This window comes from Prionailurus bengalensis, chromosome A1, assembly GCF_016509475.1.
Source record: "Prionailurus bengalensis isolate Pbe53 chromosome A1, Fcat_Pben_1.1_paternal_pri, whole genome shotgun sequence".
Lineage (NCBI taxonomy): Eukaryota > Metazoa > Chordata > Mammalia > Carnivora > Felidae > Prionailurus > Prionailurus bengalensis.
Window position 1 is genome coordinate 29,001,929 of NC_057343.1, and position 22,106 is coordinate 29,024,034.

The following is a 22,106-nucleotide window of genomic DNA, read 5'->3' on the forward strand; positions in this document are numbered from 1 at the left end:
AAACGTTAAAAAAATTAAAATCAAACCTAGTTTTAATACATATTTTCCACCATTAAAGATATTAAAGAAGAATCTGTCATGGACTCTGTAGATCCTTCCAGAAGCAGTCCATAATTTGTTTTGAGCAATGATAATATTGTTGTAATCAAAGCATCTTTTAAAAAGCTTATATTATTATTATAGTAATAATAATATGTAAGTTCCATTGTATTTATTTTTAAAAAAACCTGTTAGACTATAGTTATAGGTTTAAAAATATTTTTTAATGTCTTTATTTTGAGAGAGAGACAGAGTGCAAGCGGGGGGAGGGGCAGAGAGAGAAGGAGACACAGAATCTGAAGCAGGTTCCAGGCTCTGAGCTGTCAGCACAGAGCCTGATGTGGGGCTCGAACTCACAGACTGTGAGATCGTGACCTGAGCTGAAGTCGGACACTTAACCAACTGAGCCACCCAGGCTCAGCTAGTTATAGCTTTTATATAGATTTCTTAAATTCAAAACAGAATAAAACACTATCCCAGTTTTTAAATGTTCCTTGTTTTTCTCATTTCTCATGGAGAACGTCTACAGAATGCTCCAAAGTGCTCCAAACAGTATCTGCTGGGCTGAGGCAAGCTTGTCCTTGTGCTGTGCTGTCCAGTGAAAAAGCCACTAGCCACATGTGGCTATTTAAATTTAAATTTTAGTTAACTAAATAAAATGTAAACTTCATGTCCTCAAGTACTCAGTAGCCACATTGGGCTAATAGCTATCATATATATTAGATACTACAGCTGTAAACATTTCTATCAACATAGAAAATTTTATTGATTAGCGCTGGCCTAGAATTCTTATAGTTCATATGTATTTTAATCTACTGTTTATCTCTTATATTACCTCTGGACAAGTTAGAAAGTGATGACAAGTTCTGGGAAAGTTTTTTAAATGTTTATTTGTTCTCTGAATGTTTCTAGCTTTTCTGCATAGTTTAATTTTAAAAAGGAGAAAATATTTACTTTCCCCCATTTTTAGAGCATGATTGTGTGTGTGGAATTCGTATCAATTGTCTTGTCCCGGCTGCTGAATTTTCTTAAAGTATGCTAAAATTGTGGCCAAAACCCTGTTAATGCTGCCAAAGCTATTGGCAGAAATCTCTTTACGATGGTGTAACATTTGAAATTAACTAGTCTGGACATAGACAAGGGAAGTTATGTTGAATTCATTCTTAATAGTCATTTTACTTGCAAAGACTCGATATTACCCACCTACCTTCATTAATCCAACATCTAGAATGGAAGTCCAGGCACTAACAAGGAATGGGTCAGCTCTAAAGACTGATCTGGCATCATGCTTCTGGTCCAGGTGCAAGCCCCACCCTGCTCTACCCTCAGCAATTAGAGAGCAGTGACCAATCCTCCATGGCTTTCTACTTCGTACGATGTCCTGCCAGAACATCTTCCAGAAGACTTTTTGAACAAATAAATGCATATTTGATTTGGTCTGCCCTGAAAACCATTACATTTAACAGCAGACTCATAGGATTCATGAAGTGTGACTGCTTTGAGTTCTTTTTATTGTGGAACGGTATCCACTGAATGAACTTAGTACGACTGGAATTCTTGGGTGATTATCAGCCCTTTTGCTGCATCTGTGCTGAGTGAAATTAGGGACCAGTGAGTCACAGGCTATCACGGAAGAGGGCTAAAGTGCAGCTTATTCTGTTTGCCATTGCAAGAATAGTAAATCCTGTATTAAAATAAAGGTGAATTAGGAAAGCTACAAAGTACCATAATAAATTAGAGAGGGTCCAGAAAATAAGTAAGCAGTTTTTAGTTTCTGTGTGTATAACTTTAATATACCACTGCAGCACACACAGATACATTTGCTATTTTTGTTTTCCACATGTGTTATACAAAGTATTTCTCAAAAGGATCGAATGTCTTTGAAAATTAAATAGGTAAACGTGTATCTGCTGAGACTCAGCTGGAACAGCTGGGCAGTGATCCTTTTAAACCGTCCAGAGAGTGTCAGTCTCTGGTGAGATACACTTTCCCTGCTTCTCGAAGGTGTTTGTTGTTCCTGGTGTGGTTGCTTGAGGCACGTGCTGCCCCAAGAGAATTCTGAAGCTATAACTCAGCCCAGTTTCTTTTCTTTTTTTGCTTTTTCAAAGAATTTTTTTTTTTAAATCAAATGTCTCCTTGCCAACTAAATGGATGTGAAATCTGATGAAGTTGTTTGCCAAACTCTAAACAGCATCTATTGTGTCCTGTTGCCTGAAGTTATTCTTCTTTCTGTCCTACAGTCTCTGGGGTTGCTCATGAGATAGTGATAATGTCTCAATTCTTCGTTTGTAGATAACAATCAACAGAGATAGTGGTGAAGACGTGAGTTCCCCCAAACACGGGAAGGAGGACCCAGACAACATGCCCCACGTGGGCGGGAATACTTGGGCTGGCGGAACAGGTTGGTAGCACCCGCATCCTCCTGGGTCGAGCTTCCCAAAACTTCACAAGCCCAGGTAGAATGCACACCACCCCTGAGAAGGCGCAGGGACCTCTTCCTTTCTCTGCCTCCCCCGTTAGTCAGCGGGACTGTGCTTTTGCCCTGAGTCCCAGTGTGACATCAACACGTGACAAAGCTCTAACCTTTGGAGCCCCACAGATGCTGCCACCTTGTGACCGAAGACCATTCTGACCCTCCCAGGGTGGCTTCATCAGTAAATTGGAAAATACTACCTGCCTTACCAGGTTGTGGTGAGGATTGAATGAAATCACGATTGTAAAGTGCTGCACACAAGCCCTGGTCTGAAGAATGTATTCATTAAAAATGTTAACCCCTTCTAAATTCCATGCCCTTGGGATCATGCCAGCAATCTATAGCAAATTCTTTCTTGCCCAGCTGACTTGGAAAAGAAGTGGTCCTCGCCTTCCACCTCTCAGAAGTGAGTGTGTTGAGGATGCAGGATTTTGAGATAAGAGAGTCGGCTGCAGTTTGAACTGATGGCCGTGGTCCGTTCCTTCCTCTTGGCTGCCTGATGAGAGCATTGTTCCCATGACTGCTGCCTTCCTCTTTCCTCTGCGGCAGCCGGACACACACATCTGCTGGGCCGCAGGAATAGGGCCAGACTGTGTGTGCACCGTCTGGTCTTATCTCTGTCTCGTGTTGGCACGAGCTCCATGCTTCTCCTTCCCGAAGGATAGTGTGTGCCTCTTGGCCTTGACAGCCTCGGGAGGAAATGGGTTTCTGTGCTGAGACAATGTGCTATCAAATAGGCCCGTAGACTTCTTGCCTGTTCTGTTTATTCATCAAGCATCAGCTTTAAAGAAAGGGTATTTTTAGAAATGTCCTTTGATCTCGAAATCAGTGTCAAGGCAGCACGATTTAATCCATGTGGAATGCGTTGTGAAATGAGCTGGCCTGACGTACATTTCCCAGCAGTGGACTACTCTGGAGCCGAGGGTCTCGCTTGTTAATCACCTTCAATCTACTAGCTCACCTCTGTCCAGACTGAAGACCCTGCTTTCGCGTCCCCCAGCCTTTATTTTTCTATCTGCCGAATCTTTTTTGCTTCAACTTCTTTGTCATTCTCCCTCAGAATTCTCTACATTGAACAGAGTTCTGACCCAAATCACCTGATTCCTCTTTTATCACCTGAGCCCCTCCCTTTCTTGTTCTCCCCATACGTTAGGAGCTGATTTAAGTTGCCTGAGACTAGCTTCAAGATGATGCCTTGAAGTCTAGAACCTCTGACCAGTGTTTTCATTTAAGTCATACAAGTTAAAGGCTCTCAGAAGTAGAGGTCATGAAGAGCTCCCCCCTGTTGCCCTCTCCACCCCCATGGGACTTCCCTAAGGGCTCCTGTGACTCATGCTGACTGCTCACACCAGCCTCTGAATGGTTGTCATCTCAGCACCTAGGAGGTGTTAAGGTCTAATCATGATCCACCCATGCCTAAGGAGAACATGTAGGAAGGGAGTCAGTCACAGAAATAGCTTTTCTACCTCTGTAGCTCATCGTCATTGTCCAGTTACTGGTCCCCTCTGCCCACAGGCTGTCCCTTAGTGAGAACCAGCAATCGCCATCTAAGAAGAAATTTTCCACCATCAGTTTCCAAATAAAAATGAAGTCAGATATGCTCAAATCAAAGGGTAAACATACTATAATTAATAGGCTGTTGTCATGGTGTTTCCAAAAGGAAATGACCTACCTGGACTTTGGTAAGGGAAGCAGTACATGCTGAGTTCTTACTTTTCGTTTATTATACCAGTTAAGGCTCCGAGGGGGAAAAGGTCAATGTAACATAATTTAACAAAAGCCTAAAAGCTTTCAAAATTTCCACCTTGTGAAACTCAGAAATGACCTCATTCTATGTGATGAGAGGTTGTCCAATTAATAATAGTAAGAGCAACCACTTCTATATTTCCCGCCAGATACTGTTCTAAGCATTTTAGCTTCATGAAAGTCCCAAGAAGTTAAGTAGTATTAGCATCTCCATTTTACAGATGAAGAGACTGAGACACAGAGAAGTTAAGGGACTTCCTTCAAGGACACATGACTAGTGCATTGGAGCCAGGATTCAAATTCAGCCTGTCCGCTTAACTGTACAGTGTTGTATTATATAATACGGGTATACGATACGACACGATGCGATACTGCACTGCCCCTCCCAATATTGAATTCTCTTCTGAGTGCCCAAGTTATGTGTGAGTGAACAAAAGAAACTGATTACTAGTATTTTCATCATTATAAAACAGAGGTAACCCAGAGGCCGAATCTAGACAATACATGTATTTTGAGGACCAACACGACATTTTAAATAACTTGAATTTGAATGTATTTAGACAAGGCAAGTTTGCTCTAGCTAGCCAAAGTTGTCACCAGTTTTTATAGTATTATCTACCTGGTCCTCTAGGCATTTAATTTATATTTACAACACAAACAGTTTCTGTAATATTACATAACACACACTTACAAGCATGCAGACTTGGGTTTATATTGGAAAGCTGTCCTGCCGCTGACAGTGTCTAAAGCTGACTGGATCTATATCCTGGCTGTCTTTCTCTTCTTTTAAGGAAAAGTAAGGTAACGTGCGAGGGACAAGGAGTGGTGCTCATTTAGTTGACAAATACATCCCAAGCTATCTATGGTGCCCAAGCCACTCTTGTAAGTGCAAAGATTTAAAATTATGTAAGATATAATCCCACCCATCATAACAGTTGGTGAGAAAAGAAAAAATAAATATTAAAGGGTAACAAATAGTGGCCAGGAGTGATCCCTGTGAGGTAGTCATCGGACGAGATGTCTTGAAATATGGGTAAACTTTGGCTGGACAGAGAAGACAAAAGGCACCCTAAACAGGGGGAAACCCTTTGTTTCCAGGAGACAACTCATTTGAACATTTAATCACTAAGTGGGTGCCATTCATATGCTTCACAGGACTGCTTTAAAGGTACGATCTGACTTTTGTCTTGTGGTCTGCATCAGTCTTGTCACCTGGACTTTCATGGTTTCCTTCCAGGGGGAAGAGACACCGCAGGCCTGGGCGGCAAAGGAGGTCCTTATCGGCTGGACGCGGGCCATGCGGTGTACCAGGTGTCTGAGGCCGAGAAAGATGCGGTTCCCGAGGAGGTGAAGAGAGCCGCCAGAGAGATGGGCCAGAAGGCCTTTCAGCAGCGGTGAGTGGGCCGCAGCGGTGAGTGGGCCGCCGCAGTGAGAGCAGGGCGGCTGCTGGGGTGTGGTGTGGCGGCGGTCCCCGAGTAGATCCCGCGTCCCGTGATTTTCCACCTCATGCAGCAGCGGGGACCACAAACGGACACCCGCACCGCCCGCCTCCCAGCAGAGGCCAAGTGAACATACTCCCTTGTTCTTTTTGCTTGATGTGAATATGTTAAATGTATTCATTACGTACGATTGTGTAGGAAAAGGAATTGAGCACATTGGAAAGTCAAACCAAAGATACTGCTCTGAAAAGGGGCGCCTGGGTGGCTCAGTCGGTTAAGCGTCCGACTTCAGCTCAGGTCATGATTTCTCAGTTCATGCGTTTGAGCCCCGTGTCAGGCTCTCTGCTGACAGTTCAGAGCCTGGAGCCTGCTTCAGATTCAGTGTTTCCTCCTCTCTCTGTCCCTCCCATGCTTATGCTCTGTTTCTCTCTGTCTCTCAATAATAAATAAACATTAAAAAAAATTTTTTTTTAATTAAAAAAAAGATGCTCTGAAGAAAAATTAAAGTTCAAATCACTCTATCCACATCTGTTCCTAGGCCCCATAGGGAATTTAGAAAACTCTACGTGATAGTTGATAGTGCCTTCCTGCCCTCGGGAATCTTGTAGATGTGGGGATAGGACTAGTAAACACACACACACACATACACACTCAAACTTGCACACTCATGCCCACATACACTCCGGAAGTTAAGGCTGCAGTCACGTGGTACAGAGCTGTGCCCCCTGCCAGTACAGAGAAGGGTTGATGTCGGTGAGGTGGGGCCTGAGCTCAGCCAGGATTTGGCTCTTCCAGGAAGGGATAACACCAGAGTAGGATGAACATAGTGTCTATGGCAGAGAGAGCCAGCTTATCTATCCAGGATAACGGGGTACCAGCTGGAGGGGAATGAGGTTGAATGTGGAGTCCCTCTCAAAGGGCAGAGGTCTTAAAATCCAGGCCAACGAGCCTGTGGCTTTTACATGATCTGGAACCATTCTGGCCACTTTGATTGGAACCATCTAAAAAATAAGAATCCACATGATGCTTTCAGTAGGCATCCACATGTCTAAAAGCAAAAAATACCAAAGGACCCGCAATATCTCCTTCATGTTTGAGAGAATTGGTAGTGGTTCGGGAGGCTGATTGTTGTGCTCAGTGAAAGGGCCGGGTACAGTCGGAAGAAAGCACCCTCAAGTGTATGTGAGTAATGAAATTCCTCCCACGTAGAACATCTGGTACTACATTACATGCTGTGCTTACACATCCTGCAAGTAAACAGGACAGAACAATAGGGACAGAAACGCAGGCCCCTCCGGCCGCGCCCTCAGGAAACCCTGCCAGCAGTAGGACCCTCATATACCCAGGAGGTCAAACAAGGCAAAGTGTTCCTCCCAGCTGTTCTGCTGCCATCTCTGGAGGCCTGGAGCAGGTTATTTATCCTCACCAGGCCTGACTTTGCTCTTCTGGGATGGGGGACTTTCTTCTCTCTTCCTCTCAAAAAAGTTATGGGGGACAAATAACTATGTTAGATGTGAGAGCAGTTAGGGGCGCGTGGGTGGCTCGGTCCATTAAGTATTCCACTCTTGATCTCAGTTCTGGTCATGATCCTACGGTTCATGGGATTGAGCCCCAAATCAGGCTCTGTGCTGGTAGCAGAGAGGAGCCTGCTTGGGATTCTTCCTCTCTGCCCCTCCCTGACTTATATTCTCCCTGTCTCTCTCAAAATGAATGAACTTTAAAAAAAAAAAAAAAAAGGAAATGAGAGCAGTTTAAACTTCTTAAAAAAAAAGTGGTAGGAATGCTATATGAAAAATCTTGCTGGGATTCAAATACTGCTCTACATTTCATACAAACAATAAAACACCCATTAGGAAAAGAACCAAAACCACATTAGGAACCAAAACCATATTAGGTATGCATCGACTAATAAGTTCCTATTGTTGCTATCCTCAGAGCCTCATAAGTAATTATCCCATCTCAAGTTTTGCCTAAGTGGACAAACAGATTACTCTGACACACACATAGTTCATGGGAGGAGGCAGAAAGACCTTTCAGTAGTGCTTGGGCACAAGTATACAACCCCTTCTCTGATCTCTGTAATAGGGAGAAGGAACCTGGTTCTGTTAACCACTGCTGACAGGGAGGGGAAGGAAGCATCTGTGATAATAAGGCAACTAAATGTAGTAGCTACAAGAGAGGAAAGAGATGAAATGGGGAAGAAAGTGAGAAAACCATACACGTCTACTCATTACTGCAGAGAAGAATCTAGTCCATGTAAAAGAGAAATCCATAAGGTGGTTGAAAGACGAGAGGTGGACAAGAGTATGAGAAAGGAGAGGAAGAAATAAAAACCCATGGAGATCCTGAGAAAGACAGGGCATAGCAAACACAGCAAAGAGGGTGCTTTCTGCTTTCATGGAGTAAATACTCCTATTTGGTGAGGATCCAGGTTGGTCCTGCTAAAGATTTTCTTTTGCTTTTTAGTATGAAACTTCTCAAACATAAACAAAAGTGGAGAGAAAACTTTAAGAACCCTAAGTACCTGTTCTCCCAACTTCAAGAAGAAAAATCTGGCTCCACTCCTAGTCCCCACCCTTGGTTTGTTTTGAAGCTAATCCAAGATGTCCTATCCTTTCATTGTAAACATTTCAGAGTGTATCTCTGAAAGATAAGGATTTTTAAAAAATAAAAATAAAAACACACAATACAATTATTGTGTCTTTTAAAAGTAATAATTCTTGGGGCGCCTGTGTGGCTCAGTCAGTTGAGCAATTGACTCTTGATTTCGGCTAAGGTCATAATTCCAGGGTCATTAGATCAAGCCCCACATTGGGCTCCTTGCGAGGCATAGAGCCTGCTTAAGAGTCTCTCTCTCTCTCTCTCTCTCTCTCTCTCTCTTTCTCTCTCTCTCTCTCTCTCTTTCTCTCTCTCTCTCTCTCTCTCTCTCTCCTTCTGCCCCTCCTCTGCTCACATGCATGCACTCTCTCAAAAAAAGAAAAAGAAAAGAAAAGAAAGAAAAAGTAATAATTCTTTACTATCATCAAATAGTCTGTTTTAAAGCTATTTTGCAATGCTAGGCATATGTGGAATGAGGTCAGGTCCCTCCATTTATGCTTTTATATACCCTGGACCTTTTCTCCATAGTTCTTATTCCTCTTTCCCTTTATATTATTATTTATATGAAAAGTTGATTTCTCCTCCACTGGCTTAAAGTTCCTTGATGGCAGAGTATTGTGTTCTGTAATATATCCCCAGTACCTATACCCCAAACCTAGTGCATGGCAAACACTCGTACACTTGTGGAATAAATAATATGCACAAATAATGCTTTATTCAAAGACGGGCTGATACTTAATTCAGAAACTGGCTAAAACCAAATGGAGTGGGGCAATGGGTTAAATAGGTGATGGGGATTAAGGAGTGCACTTGTGATGAGCACACGGTGATGTGTGGAAGTGTGGCATCACTATATTGTACAGCTATAGCTAATATAACACTGTATGTTAACTAATTGGAATTAAAATTAAAACTTAAAAAAAAAAGAAGAAACTGGCTAAAACCAGACTGAAAGCCAGACCCATCCATCAGCCTAGAGGTCCCCCATATTACCTTGAAGAGCCTAATACTCCTGATAGGCTCTTAACATCATCAACATAGCCTCTAGCTAGCATTCATTTGTATCTGGATTCCAATTCAATACCTGTTCCTATGCATCAAGAATTGATTGACATTGTACACTGAAACTAATATTATGCTGTAAATTAACTGGAATTTAAGAACTTTTTTCTTTTAAAAAAAAAAGATTCATTCAGGAAGACAAGCATAAGACATGCAGAAGGCAGGACAGAAACATTAAAGCAATAAAACCTGAATGAAATGGATGGTGAGGTATTTCACGTGCCTAAAAGAGTATTTAAGGTGGGTGCCGGGTGTGGAATGTACCTACTACCATTTGTAAAACTCATCAGCCTCACACCATAGATCTCAACTTATGTTTGTTTTCCTCATAACTGATCCAAAATTATAGTTTTTAAGGCTGACCTATAAGAAAAGTAAAATGAGAACTAAAATTCCCAGACTGTTACGTAACAATAAATATACCCTTTAAAAATATACCGTGCCAACAAAATGCAGTTAGTCCACATAGATTACTAGGATGTGAAGCAGCTGTGCCCTGCAGTTTTGATCGGTTAAAGCAGCAAAAAGACATATTTCCAGATAGTTTTGTGGGCTTGAGAGTATTAACACCAGGAAGCTTATCTGGTCCAGAGGCTAAGATTTCCTATTTTCTTTCCCCTTCCCTGCTTCAGTCTTCATCTTTCAGAATTTATCAGCTTTGAGCACCTTGTAGGCAATCTTTCTGAAAGCTGAAACAACCTGGAATATGATTTCCAGACTTCTTCGTAATTAAAACAGCATGTGATGTGTTTTGGGGTGCAATGTGATCGTGCCAGAAGTAGCCCTATCACTGGAGCGGATTCTGATCTCACTACAAAGACCAGTCCGCCCAAGGTGACTTACCAACTGCCTGACTCCTTTCCGTGTGTGTGTGTGTGTGTGTGTGTGTGTGTGTGTGTGTGTGTTTCTCCCTGCTAAGGGCAAGCTATCTACATTTTTTTGTCCTAACCTCCCTTCTTTGAAAAGTATTAATCTCCCTTCTATGGGACAGAGCGTATTAGCTTCCTATGTATGAAAGAGGGGAAGTTGCATGTCCCACAGTAGTCATGGTGCCCAGCTTCTGTCAGCCTTGAGACTTGAGACGTAACTTAATCTAATGAAAATTTATAGAGAGGTTTAAGAGATTGCCAAAAAGCAAACATAAGAGGTATTGTTAGGAGGTCAAGTCCTATACACGTATTCCTAGCTGTTCTTCAGAACAGAGAGTAAATTAAATTTAGAGGGCCCCTTGGCATGTCACCTTGGGGAACACCATTCAGTTATTATTTACCTTTTGATAGTCAGTGCTTTCAAATTGCTGTCTGATGGCATTTATTGAGTGCTAACATGTGCCAGGCATTGTGCTAGGTACTGGAGATTCAAAGAAAAAATAAGACTATTTCTTCTCTCAGAGGAATAGAAGAGAAAATATCCATGTAGTAAATCACATGTAATAAATGTATTTTTCATTGTATTTTTGGTTTAGTTATACACACACACACGTGCATACATACTTGTGTGCACTGGATCTCAACGTGAAGTATATTTCCTCCTGTGGAAAATAAAGTTTGAGAGACACTATGATAGAGGGAAATAGATCTATGTAGTAAAAGCAGTAATGTGCAGAGGTTTCATAGTAGATAGCTGTAGAAAATTTATGAATAGGAATGATCCATTTTACCAGAGGGATCAAGCAAGACCTCATTGGATGTGGCCTTCAAGCGGGATCTTGAAACCTGAGTTAGTGTTAGCTGACCCCTCCAGGTGGTTGGGCAGGAACTGCAGATCTGCGCTTGGCAGGGTAGCCCTAATGTTATGTGATTCTAGTAAGCCTCCAACACTCTGCCCCATGATGGCTGGATTCTTCCCGGTGCTTGGCCTGACATGGAGGAAGAGACACCGTTCATTCTCATCTGGCATCTGGGGTTTCTGTTCCAGCCTGAGATGACAGATCTAGATTTTAGATAAGAGTTTCAGCTGTGCACACAGGATCCACACCTGCCAGCACTGCACACACGTATACACGCCCATGCACACATGCAGAGCAGTTTAGAAGACTGTGCCATTGCTAGGCTTTGTAGACATGCATTCATTAGTGCCTGTCCTAGTATCAGCACCCTTTCATTTATAGAAATTTCTAGAAACGTAATCAAATTAGCATATTATGAATGCAACACTGTAAAGTCCAAGAGAGCCTCATTCCGTGAAGGAACCTTCTCCTTATGATTAGTTTAAGATGCTGCATTTTAAATAATCCTGAGTCTTATTTTTATTTCAGTCATTCATTTGATTTCATTTTGAGCACCTATTATGTGCTAGGTACCATGCTAGGCATTGCACATATAAAAATGAGAAGACTCAACCCTTCTCCTAAGGGAGCCTAGTTGGGGAGACAGGTGGCAGACACATAGAGCATGAGTAGTAAATGCTCTGATAGAGGGAAGCCCAAAATGCTCTGAGACTACAGAAGACAGACCTGGGATCAGTGCAGACTTCCTAGAGGCAGTCCTTATTGAGTTGAGTCTTGAAGAGTAAGTGGGAATAGAGACAAAGAGGCAGAGAAAGGAAGTTCCCAGTGGGGGAGAAGCCCAAGCTCTGGGTGTACAATGTGTTCAGGGATTTGTGAACGTGCTGCTGGGGCTACAGTGGAAGCTGATGATGAAGAACAATAAAAAGGAGCACCGTGCTGGCAGGTTAGAACCTCAAAGCCACAATGATATGAAAACATAATTATCCTATTAAAAGTACACAGCAATTGCCAAAAACTCTTGTATTCTACATAGCAACACATTAAGTTACATTCTTTGGGCCTGAACTGTTATCTTGGTCAACCAAATATATGTCCTTGGTCTCTAAAAGCAACCCATGGAGCTCTTCTAGGAACCTGCCACATGAACTGACCAGCTGCCAACATCGTGACACGTCTTTGGGGACATGGCAGTGGTTTGCTATAGAGCTGACTCACTGGCTTATGAGAGCCAGTTGCGCACATTCCTTTCCAAGTCAGTGCTTGGTGATCTTACTGTTAGTATTTTGGAGTTGATCATGGTGGGAGTATCTACACCACAGAAATCAGCAAATACTATAAATCAGAGTTTTTTGTTGGTTTGGTTTGATTTGGTTTGTTCTGGAAGCCTACTTGTTAACTTTTTACCAGCCTACCACTAGACATTTTCTTCCTTAGACTCTCCTAACTGGAAACGTTGCTTCTGGAGTTTTCTCCTTCAAGGCAACATCAGATATCAAGGACCTTGCTATAGTTCTAGCAGAAGACGAATGGACGTAAGGGACCACATACACATGATTTCAGCTACTGTCTTTTTCACGCCCTCTGATTACAGGCTAAAGGAGATCCAAATGAGTGAATATGATGCCACAACCTATGAAAGGTTCTCAGGTGCTGTTCGACGGCAGGTGCGCTCCCTCCGAATCATCCTGGATAATTTACAGGTAATCTCCAATAATGGGCTAAGAAAATAATCTGGGCCCAAAGCTGGGCCCATCCCAAAACTACTGGAGAAAAGTTACCTAAACCCTAATCAACCAGTCAGAAAAAAAGTAATCAATGCCAAAATGTTTGTGTAAAACTGCAGATCACTCCTTGGCCTTCTTAGGACAGTTCTCCAAGGAAAATATTTGACCTCTCCTATCCTGTCCAAGAAGCAATAATTTGACCAGGAATCCTAGAAGACCCCAGACTCCCTGATTCCCCTATATATAAGATCTATGAGCGTCCCACCTCTACTAGAAATCCACAGATAGAATTCTTTTCCTACAAATCATTTCACTGTTGTTGACTATAGACAGAGGTACATTTCTGATCATCCAGACTGTGCACTCTCTATGTCTCCTGGCATCTCCTCCGATGCTCCCCCTGCCCCTGCATTGCCTGCCTGTTTTTTCAGTTTTAGACTGTGGTTTCCTCAGAATAAGTTAATATTTGCTCTTTCCCCTTAAAACACTAATTAAGATGCTTCAATATTTCCTAAGCAAAGACTTGTTATTTGGAGAATTTGCTTTAAAAAAATAAATCCATATGCAAATTGGGTGAACAAAGTAACATTGAATGGTTGGATTTTTTCCAGTAAAGGCACTCACTTTACCAGTGCTCACCACCCTGGGCATCGAAGGCAACTTCTAGGTGGGCTCTGATCTCCATGGCAAGGCAAAAGGTGAATAAGAGCTGAAATGAGTGGTTCACACGAGATGAGGGCAACAAGAGATAGTGTTTATATTAAAACTGAAGAATGAGTGGTTTAGTCAGTCATTCATTTCCTAAGTTCTTGATGCACACCAGACATTAGGGATAGAAAAATAAAGTGCAGGGGCTCCTGGGTGACTCAGTCAGTTGAGCGTCCAACTTCAGCTCAGGTCATGATCTCACAGTTTGTGGGTTCGAGCCCTGCATCAGGCTCTGTGCTGACCACTTGCTCAGAGCCTGGAGCCTGCTTCAGATTCTGTGTCTCCCTCTCTTTCTGCCCCTCCTCCGCTCACGCTTTGTCTCACTCTGTTTCTCAAAAATAAATAAATGCAAACAAAAAAATTTTTAAAAAAGAAAAATAAAATGCAGCCCCTGCCCTCAAAGAAGGATTTCAAAGAAGACAAATAGGCAAATGATTTCTTACATTCGTAGGGAAATATGTGCATGATTCTATGGAATGAATGAAGAAGGGCTTCGTGGAGAAAGTAATGCTTGAGTTCACACTTGAAAGAGGCTAAGGATTTTCCAGATGGTTGAGGAATCAGGGCATTCCAGACATAGGACACGTGATGTACAAGTGCAGGTTGTTCAGTTTGACTCTGAAGCACATGTACATGGTGGGGGACAGTGGCAAAGGAGAAGGCTATCAAAATCACAAAGACCAGATCATGATCTGGCCCTAGCTTCCATGAGAACATGCAGACAACACTGGGTTTTACCCTGTGTACAAATAGGCCATTAGATTACTCATAGTACTGGAGAGAAATACAAGAATACATTTTTATTTTATTTATTTTTTTTAAAAATGTTTTAATGTTTATTTTTGAGAGAGACAGACAGAGTGCAAGTAGGGGAGGGGCAGAGATGGAGGGAGACACAGAATCTGAAATAGGCTCCAGGCTCTGAGCTGTCAACACAGAGCCTGACGTGGGGCTTGAACCCACAAACTGTGAGATCATGACCTGAGCTGAAGTCAAACACTTAACCGACTGAGCCACCCAAGCACCCCGCGAATATATTTTTAATTGAAGGGATGAGAATCCTCATCTGGTATTAGTTCATGTCTTGACTGGTATTCATTGGGCACCAGGCTATAGTTACTTTTACAGACATCACCACATTCAATCTTCACATCAGCTCTTTGAGATAAATGATATTATGTTCACCAGATCAGCCAAAGGACGAAAAGGCAGACCCACTACTGTGACTTCTTCAAGTAGGAATCCACTTACACCTGGGTTAGAATTAGGGTTATCGTTAAGGAATGACCCTTCTGCTAAAGTCCACAGCAATGAGACCAGCATCAGAAACTGCCCAGTTTTGCTTTCCACCCTCAAGAGAGAGGTGAAAGAAAACTGTGAAGGGCTCAAAGAAAAGCAACAAATAAGATGAAATGGATGGAAAACAAGAAATTGGCACCTATTAAAAAAACCATAAGGGGATCCATAACTTTCTAGATATCCTCAAATAGAGTAATTATTTCAGGGATGTTTTTCTTCTCTTCTTCCTTGGAAATCTGAAAAAGAGAAAATAGGCTTAAATAATAGCAAGAAAGAGTTTTAAGATATAAGAAAGGGAATAAAAGTGATGTAATCCTTGGATGAGTACCTAAAATGGTTGTAGAACTACCATCCCTACAACTCTTCACAAATAATACAAGCATTTTAATAACAGCAAACATTTACTGAGCAATTACAATGTGCCAGAGACTCTACTAGTTGCCTTACATTATCAACATCATTATCAAGATCTCTTCCATCACCATCATCACCACTACCACCACCACCACCACCATCATCATCATCATTGTCATCACTTAGTGACTAATAGTGCCAGCCCTGGAGCCAGACAGCCTGGGTTCTGTAAAATAGAATGACAGATAATAAGGCAGTTATGCAGATTAATTCAGATGAGACATGTAAACCATTTAAAACAATGCCTGGCACATAGCGTTCTCCACAGAAGAATTTGTTTCATCATTACTTCCGTTGTATTTGCTAATATTCATCAGCGTGGACTGCAAGCCAGTTAAATGCTTTACATTCATTATGCTATTTAATCCTTATGATAAGCAGTAAGGACTATGTTCTACATTTCTTCTGAAATGTAGATATTTTGTTCCTGCAATATCCTGTAGATATTTTGAGTAAACGGAAGACTAGAAAGATGATGTAACTTGCCCTGGGTCATGTGGCTAGTGAACCAGGTATCTGGGCCCAGAGCTTGGGTCCCTATTACCTGTGAGGCCTCTGTTATCTGCTGCCAACTCTACAATTCTGTGAGAAGTATCATTCTCACCTATGCTCACAACGCACTTTGCATCATTATCCTGATGCCGACGTAGCATTGCCAAGTGCTTCCCTTATTGCATGTAGGTATTTTTGAAACCCACAGGAGTGTTATTCTCAGGTGAGCCTTCTAGTCCTCAGTTTAGAGAGATGTGCTAGCTGAAAACGCAGCAACTGGCCAAGGACAGACAGGGCCTCCTGCGGAATATGAATCTTCAGATTGTTACCAAAACAAGATGGCTTTGTTTGGTCCCCTTTTCGCCATCTTCTGCCAGTCCTGTGTGGCTCCGATTGACTAATAGCTCCCAGCTGTGTTGAGGTTGCTGTGTAATCCCAGTAACTATGGGTGTTTCCTTGGTGAACAGCAGAAAGTCTGGCCAGGAACTAGCAAATCATCATTTGAAATGACTTTTCAAAGTACATTTTCGAGCCCACGCATTGATCCCGGGTGGCTGTGCTGAGATTTGAGGAAAAGGAATGTTGTTGCCACTCCTGCTAATGTCTGCTTCAGTGAGTGTGTCTTTGCAACATGTGTCCTTCTTCTCAGTTGAGATAGCCATCACCAGTGACCTCTCTGCTTCTTGACTGGATCATGGAATATCATAGAGTCCTGGTTTTATTGGACCTTTTATGAATCGATAGCAAGAATCTTCTTATTAGAATAGAATTTATAATAAATTCAATTATACTTGGTTCAGAATCTGAATCTCTTGATTCCAGCATTCCCTAACAAAAGAAAATACCCATTCCACAAGAAGCCACTGATTTTAATCATATCTTCTCTCCAGTGTTTTGCTGATCTACAATCAGGCTAATTTCATTCTCAGGCTGAACGAAATTAGCCTTTCCCTGACTGCTTTCGCTAGCATGATATCTCCGTGAACCAACAATTATGTTCCTTTTTTTTCCTTTAGTAGTTCAAAATGAACATTAACATTTGGCATGCACTGTGCTTGGCACTGAGGGCAAAAAGATTCATAGGATACTGTCCTTGTACTCAAGAGGGCTGTAGTTTTGAGGAGTGGGAAAGACAGGTACCTGAACACATGGTTTCAGTTGAATATGGTGTCTTGGTAGACAGATGCGTAGAATGCAGTGGAAGCCCAGAGGAAAGAGATTCCAGGATGGATTTTTCAGGAAAGGACACATGAGCTGGCTCTTGAAGGATACACAAGTATTAACCAGTTAAAGGAAAGTGAAAAAGTGCCCCAGCAGAGAATATGGCATAGACAAAAGCATGACACTGTGCAGTCTCAGGGGTATGCTGAGGGCTGGTCTCCAGTATGAGCAGGATTCCATTCAGCCAAAAATGCATACAGAGACTTGGGGCTAAGAGGCAGGTAGGTGCCAGGCAAGGAATTTAGACGCTATTCTGAGCACCCACTTCGCTCATATCTAAAGAATGGAAAGCATTTCCCCATTCCTTTTATTTAGTTGATAATAACTGTATTTCATCCAGTAGACATTTATTGGATATCTCTTTTGCCTAAGGGTTCTTGCCTTCAGTGACTGACCTAGGAAAGAAGATACATGTGTAGTTATAATAGAAGACGCAATATGGTGAATGCCACAGCAGTGTTTTAAATAAAGTGCTGTGTTATGTAGACAAATGTGTGTGCAATTTCTAGGTTGCACAGTTAGGGAAAACTCAGAGGAAGTGCCACTTGAGCTGGACCATGAAGGATGATCATGGTTTTAATTGGTAACTCTTCTAAGGATTGGCATGGAAGGACAGCCTTGACCAGAGCTTCTCAAACCTTCTGTGGAGAGAGGCCAAGTATTGTTCATCAATCATGGGCTGAGGCTTTTATAAAATAAAACAGAAATGAACTACTGAAAAAAAAAGATGTAAAAATTAGCATACAAGATACAAACCCATATTACTTAATATGAGATTCAGCAAGCATGAAAGCACTTTTTCAAATTGCTGTACAAGTTTTTAAATGCTTACTGTTCATTTCTGTTACTGATTTCATCATGGACCAGTAACAAGCGTTTACTCACCAAAGGCAGTTTGCATAGCTCTGGGCTGGACAGAAGGAATCTATGAGCAGAGGAAGAAGCCTTGAATACAAGGCTATTTGGAGAGTGACAAACTGCCTAGAGACGAGAGCTCAGAGTTTGGGGATGAGGCTGGGGGTAGTGGGAGAGAAAATGAAGGAGAAGGTGAACCCCCAAGGGCCTAGAGCACCATGCTAACTGAATTCTATAAGCAGTGAAGAGTGTGAACATGACTGAGAAAGGGAGTGGTATAGTTAGTTACATCTTCTTTAGGAGGCTTCAAAGCCATGGAAAAAGCAAGTGTCAGAGAAAGAAAAGAGAGAGGTGGGGGAACCTGGAAACCAAATTATTAAAATTACTTCAGTTATCCAGGTGACAAGTGATAAGAACCCGAACCAGACCAATCAAAGTGAAAAATAGAAAGGGTGGGACAGTTTGGAGGCTGAACAAGAAGATAGGTAAGAAGACAGTGACTGATCGAACGTGAGGTAAGGGGAACAGTGAGGTTTTCAAGCCCTAGAGGCCAGAAATAAGGAAGCCAGGAAGAGGAGAGGCTTGTGGAGAAAGCAGATGTTTGCTTTGGATGTTATCATGTTTCTCTCACTACTGGGACTCCTACGTAAAAATGTCAGGTGTGAGATTTGAAGAGTTGAAGATGTGAATCTGGAGTTCAGGAGCAAGGTGAGGACCAGATAGTGTTGCATATCCACATGCATATCTACATCTGCATTCTTATCATCATCTGTGTAGAGCAACAGCCCACGCCAAGAGAGAAGGTGTGTTGACTAAGGTTGAGACTACAGAGCAGAGAGAGCAAAGGTGGAAACAGCATGTCAAGGAACATCTGCATGTTGGGGAGAAGAGTAAGATGCCAGTTACTCTTCTTAGCACCCTAACGGCTCATCACTCAGCACAAGGCATCCATAGCCACTAGGGGACAACATGGACAAAGAGCAGCCATCAAATACAGTCCTGACTTCTAGGCTACTTGAGCACAGGCATCTAACTCAGTCTTCACCGGATGACCATGAAAATGTTGAAATAACAAAAAGCTGTAAACAGTGAAAAACCATATGACAGCAGAAATTAGGGAATAGTGCTAGTGACGTGCAAGAAGCTTTGAAGAATATTTGCTAAATGGATTGTGATGAGCTCTTGTGAATGGTAGCACTAGCAACAACTCAAAAACCTCCCTAAGGAATGGCATTACTAGGAAGGAAGTGCATGAAACCCAACAGAATCAAACTGACATCCCCTACTTGGCGAGGTGGAGAGTAGACGCGAGAGCCCTAAAGCTGGTGGGAAGCAGATCACTTGACCTCCATTTTGTCACTGCCAAGCAGAAGCAGTTGAAAGTAGCAACACTGGGAGCAGTGGGGCTGGGGAGATCTAGATTTTATGCAGTGGCTACGACAAACAGAAAGCTGGAAGGGGAATAACACCGGGAAAGGGGCCAGCCCAGCCTTAACTTATACTTGGCCTGAAGACAAGATGAAACAAATGCCAAGTGGCCCCATTGTGATGGCTTTGCCAAACAGTAAGAAATGATGTGGAGATGAAGTTCTCATGCTGCGACTGTCCACAGTTCCAACTCCTTCCCTACTGAGTTCCTGAGCTAAGTAGTAAATAGATTTAGTTCCACTACGGACACCAGTTCAAAATCTTCAAGGAGAACTCTAATAATAACAAAATGGTAAGTGAATACAAGAAAGGAGAGTCTATCCAGTCTGTTCCTAAACAGTTTTGTGGGGCCATCTCATCATTCAAGAATAGGAACACCCAAAAATGAAATGACGTGGGATCTATGAAATGATTCTGCAGTGAGATAGAGTAACAAGCATCCAAGATGTAAAGGCAGAAGGTGCCACTGGGCTAGAATATTTTCTTCAGAAAACACTGGATTTTTAGAAAACATCTGCTTTGTGTTCTCACAATTCAAAGAAACTTGAAGTATGTGAAATGAGACGTAGATTTAAAAGGGTCTGGCTAAGAAGCAAGCAGAAATAATAAGGGAGTTGAATGCAATAAGGAAAGATTATTTTAAAAACTAAAAATGCAATGCCAAAAGTGAAATCTACATTAAAAGTAGAAGGAACAGACTCAATCCAGTCCTAAGTCTAAGTACTAACATGAGTGGAAACTTGGAATTGTTATTCCAGACTGTAGAGGAAATAAAGAGATAAAAAACAAAAGAAAGCTGATCAATAAAAACAGAGCAGAGAGCTAACACACAGAGCCATGATCCATCCCCAAACGTAGAACCCTGGCACGTAGAAGTTGTGCAGTAAATACACGCTGTATGAGCCAATGATATTCCCAAAGAGGACCAAAAGGAACACATAAGCAATAATCAAAGTAACAACAACAACAACAACAACAACAACATAAACTGCACCGAGCTAAAGACTGGCCTAAATCTAGGGATGAAAACAACTTCACTGAGTACCAGGCAAAAATAATGAAAAGAGGTAAGTGCCTTTTTACAGCTTCATGGAACGTTAACATCTCAGAAACAAAGAAAATATCCGAAAAGAATACCAGCAGACAAAAAACAAGCTATTATTAGAGACAAATTAATCTTACATTAGTTGTCAGAATGTTTGCAAGATCTGGGGGACAAGGGAAAGTTGTGACCTGAGAATGCTATACTCAGCCAAAGTACAAAGAGATAGAAAGACATTTTCAAATATCGAGAGACTTAAGTACTTAAGTACTCTTTTTGAAAATGATTTTGAGGTAAATATATATACACACATGTACACACACATACGTATGTAAGCACATATGCATAAATATTCCAGCCAATTAAGAAGAGAATCTGAATTCTTTAAGAATGGGAAATTCATGGCGTAGAAGAACTAGCAATGAACCTCAGAATTCAGTTAAACACAGAATCAGTTCTAAATAATTGTGGAAAATGCGTTTCGAAGAAAACTCAAATATCAAGAATAGTGCTTTGAAAAAGATGCACAATATTAAAATGTGAATTTAATGATAATAGTAATAAGCGGGGCCTAAATTCTCATGGTACCTCAAAAATGAAACAACAATCAAGAAGTTGTTACACATGAGGGACAGAAGTAAGCGAAAAGTGTGATCATTTGTACTACGTGCAACAGAGACAAATACTACTTCATTCCTGAAAATAACTAGAGAAAGAGAAGTTCAGTTGGGCTTTTAAAAAATTTAATCATGCCGGAATTTTTCTTTTTATGAGTTGCCTGCAAATTACAATGTGTTTTTCTAAAGATTCTTCTCATTCCTGTGTTGAGAGAGGACCATGGGGGCCAGGAGAGAGGCAAGGAGGCAGGGAGGCCAGGGAAGAGGCTACGGCAGCAGTCCAGGGGAGAGAGAAAGGTGTTTGCACTGGGAATAGGCCCGGCCACGGGAAGAGACGGTGGGTACATGGGAAGCCACGGGGGTTGGCCGGCCCACTAGGCATGAGCTATGAAAGAAAGAGGAAGCAAAGATGCCTGTCGTCCTGTGGCCCGAACAGCCCAAAGATTGGGGCTACCTGCTGCCTTTCACTGAGGTGAGGACTGGGGGAAAGCAGGGGGCTGGATCTGGGGCTCAGTTTTGAACCGTTAAGTTTATATCGCCTCTGTACATGCACACTGACGTGTGTAGGTCCCAGTTTCTTTATTCATAAAAACAAATTATAAAATGACGGTAAGTGGTAACTCAAAGTCATAGTTTAGTTCCACATCGGCATCCAAGAGAACAGACTCTTCTAACAAAGGTCGTCTTTGTTAAGTACATGAATCACTAGTTAACCTTGCCATGAGATGTCCCTTCAAGAACCGGGGGACTCCTTAAAAAGGAAGGTCTGCATCTTCTCTTGTCTGGGCAACACTGTTTCCACCATTTAGAGCAGCCAGCAACCTAACAGGTATTTAGGAAAATATTTTTTGCTATGTCAAAATACTGAGAACCACAGAGAAAATTTTTTATTGTTTCCATTGATTTATAATTTGTCATTTTATAAATACTGTATAAAAGTTTACCTCAATCCAGCATGTTTTTTTTAACTGTGCAGATTAACATAAAAAGTATATCTTGGTGGAACATGACTAAATGTTAAAAATAATGGGAGCTAATAATGTTTAATAAAAGAATCATTGTTCCCAGGCACGTATCCTCAAACACCCATTACATTTATTCATTGACACAATGTTTATTGGTGAATATCTCTATGCTTTATTCTATAGAATGTATGTGCTTTCTACAAAAACTGCTACTTAAATCTTTCTAATCTCTTCATTAAATTTTGAAGGAATAAG

At 41.7% G+C, this 22,106-nt stretch overlaps 1 protein-coding gene across 1 annotated transcript in view; it reads left to right on the forward strand.

Moving 5' to 3' along the window:
- VWA8 (von Willebrand factor A domain containing 8) overlaps positions 1-22,106 on the forward strand; it is a 366,373-nt gene that overhangs the window by 316,174 nt on the left and 28,093 nt on the right. Inside the window, exons 38-40 of the mRNA XM_043579664.1 lie at positions 2,332-2,440; positions 5,496-5,652; positions 12,678-12,786. Of these exons, the coding sequence (XP_043435599.1) occupies positions 2,332-2,440; positions 5,496-5,652; positions 12,678-12,786 (375 nt within the window). The remainder of the gene's footprint in view (positions 1-2,331; positions 2,441-5,495; positions 5,653-12,677; positions 12,787-22,106) is intronic.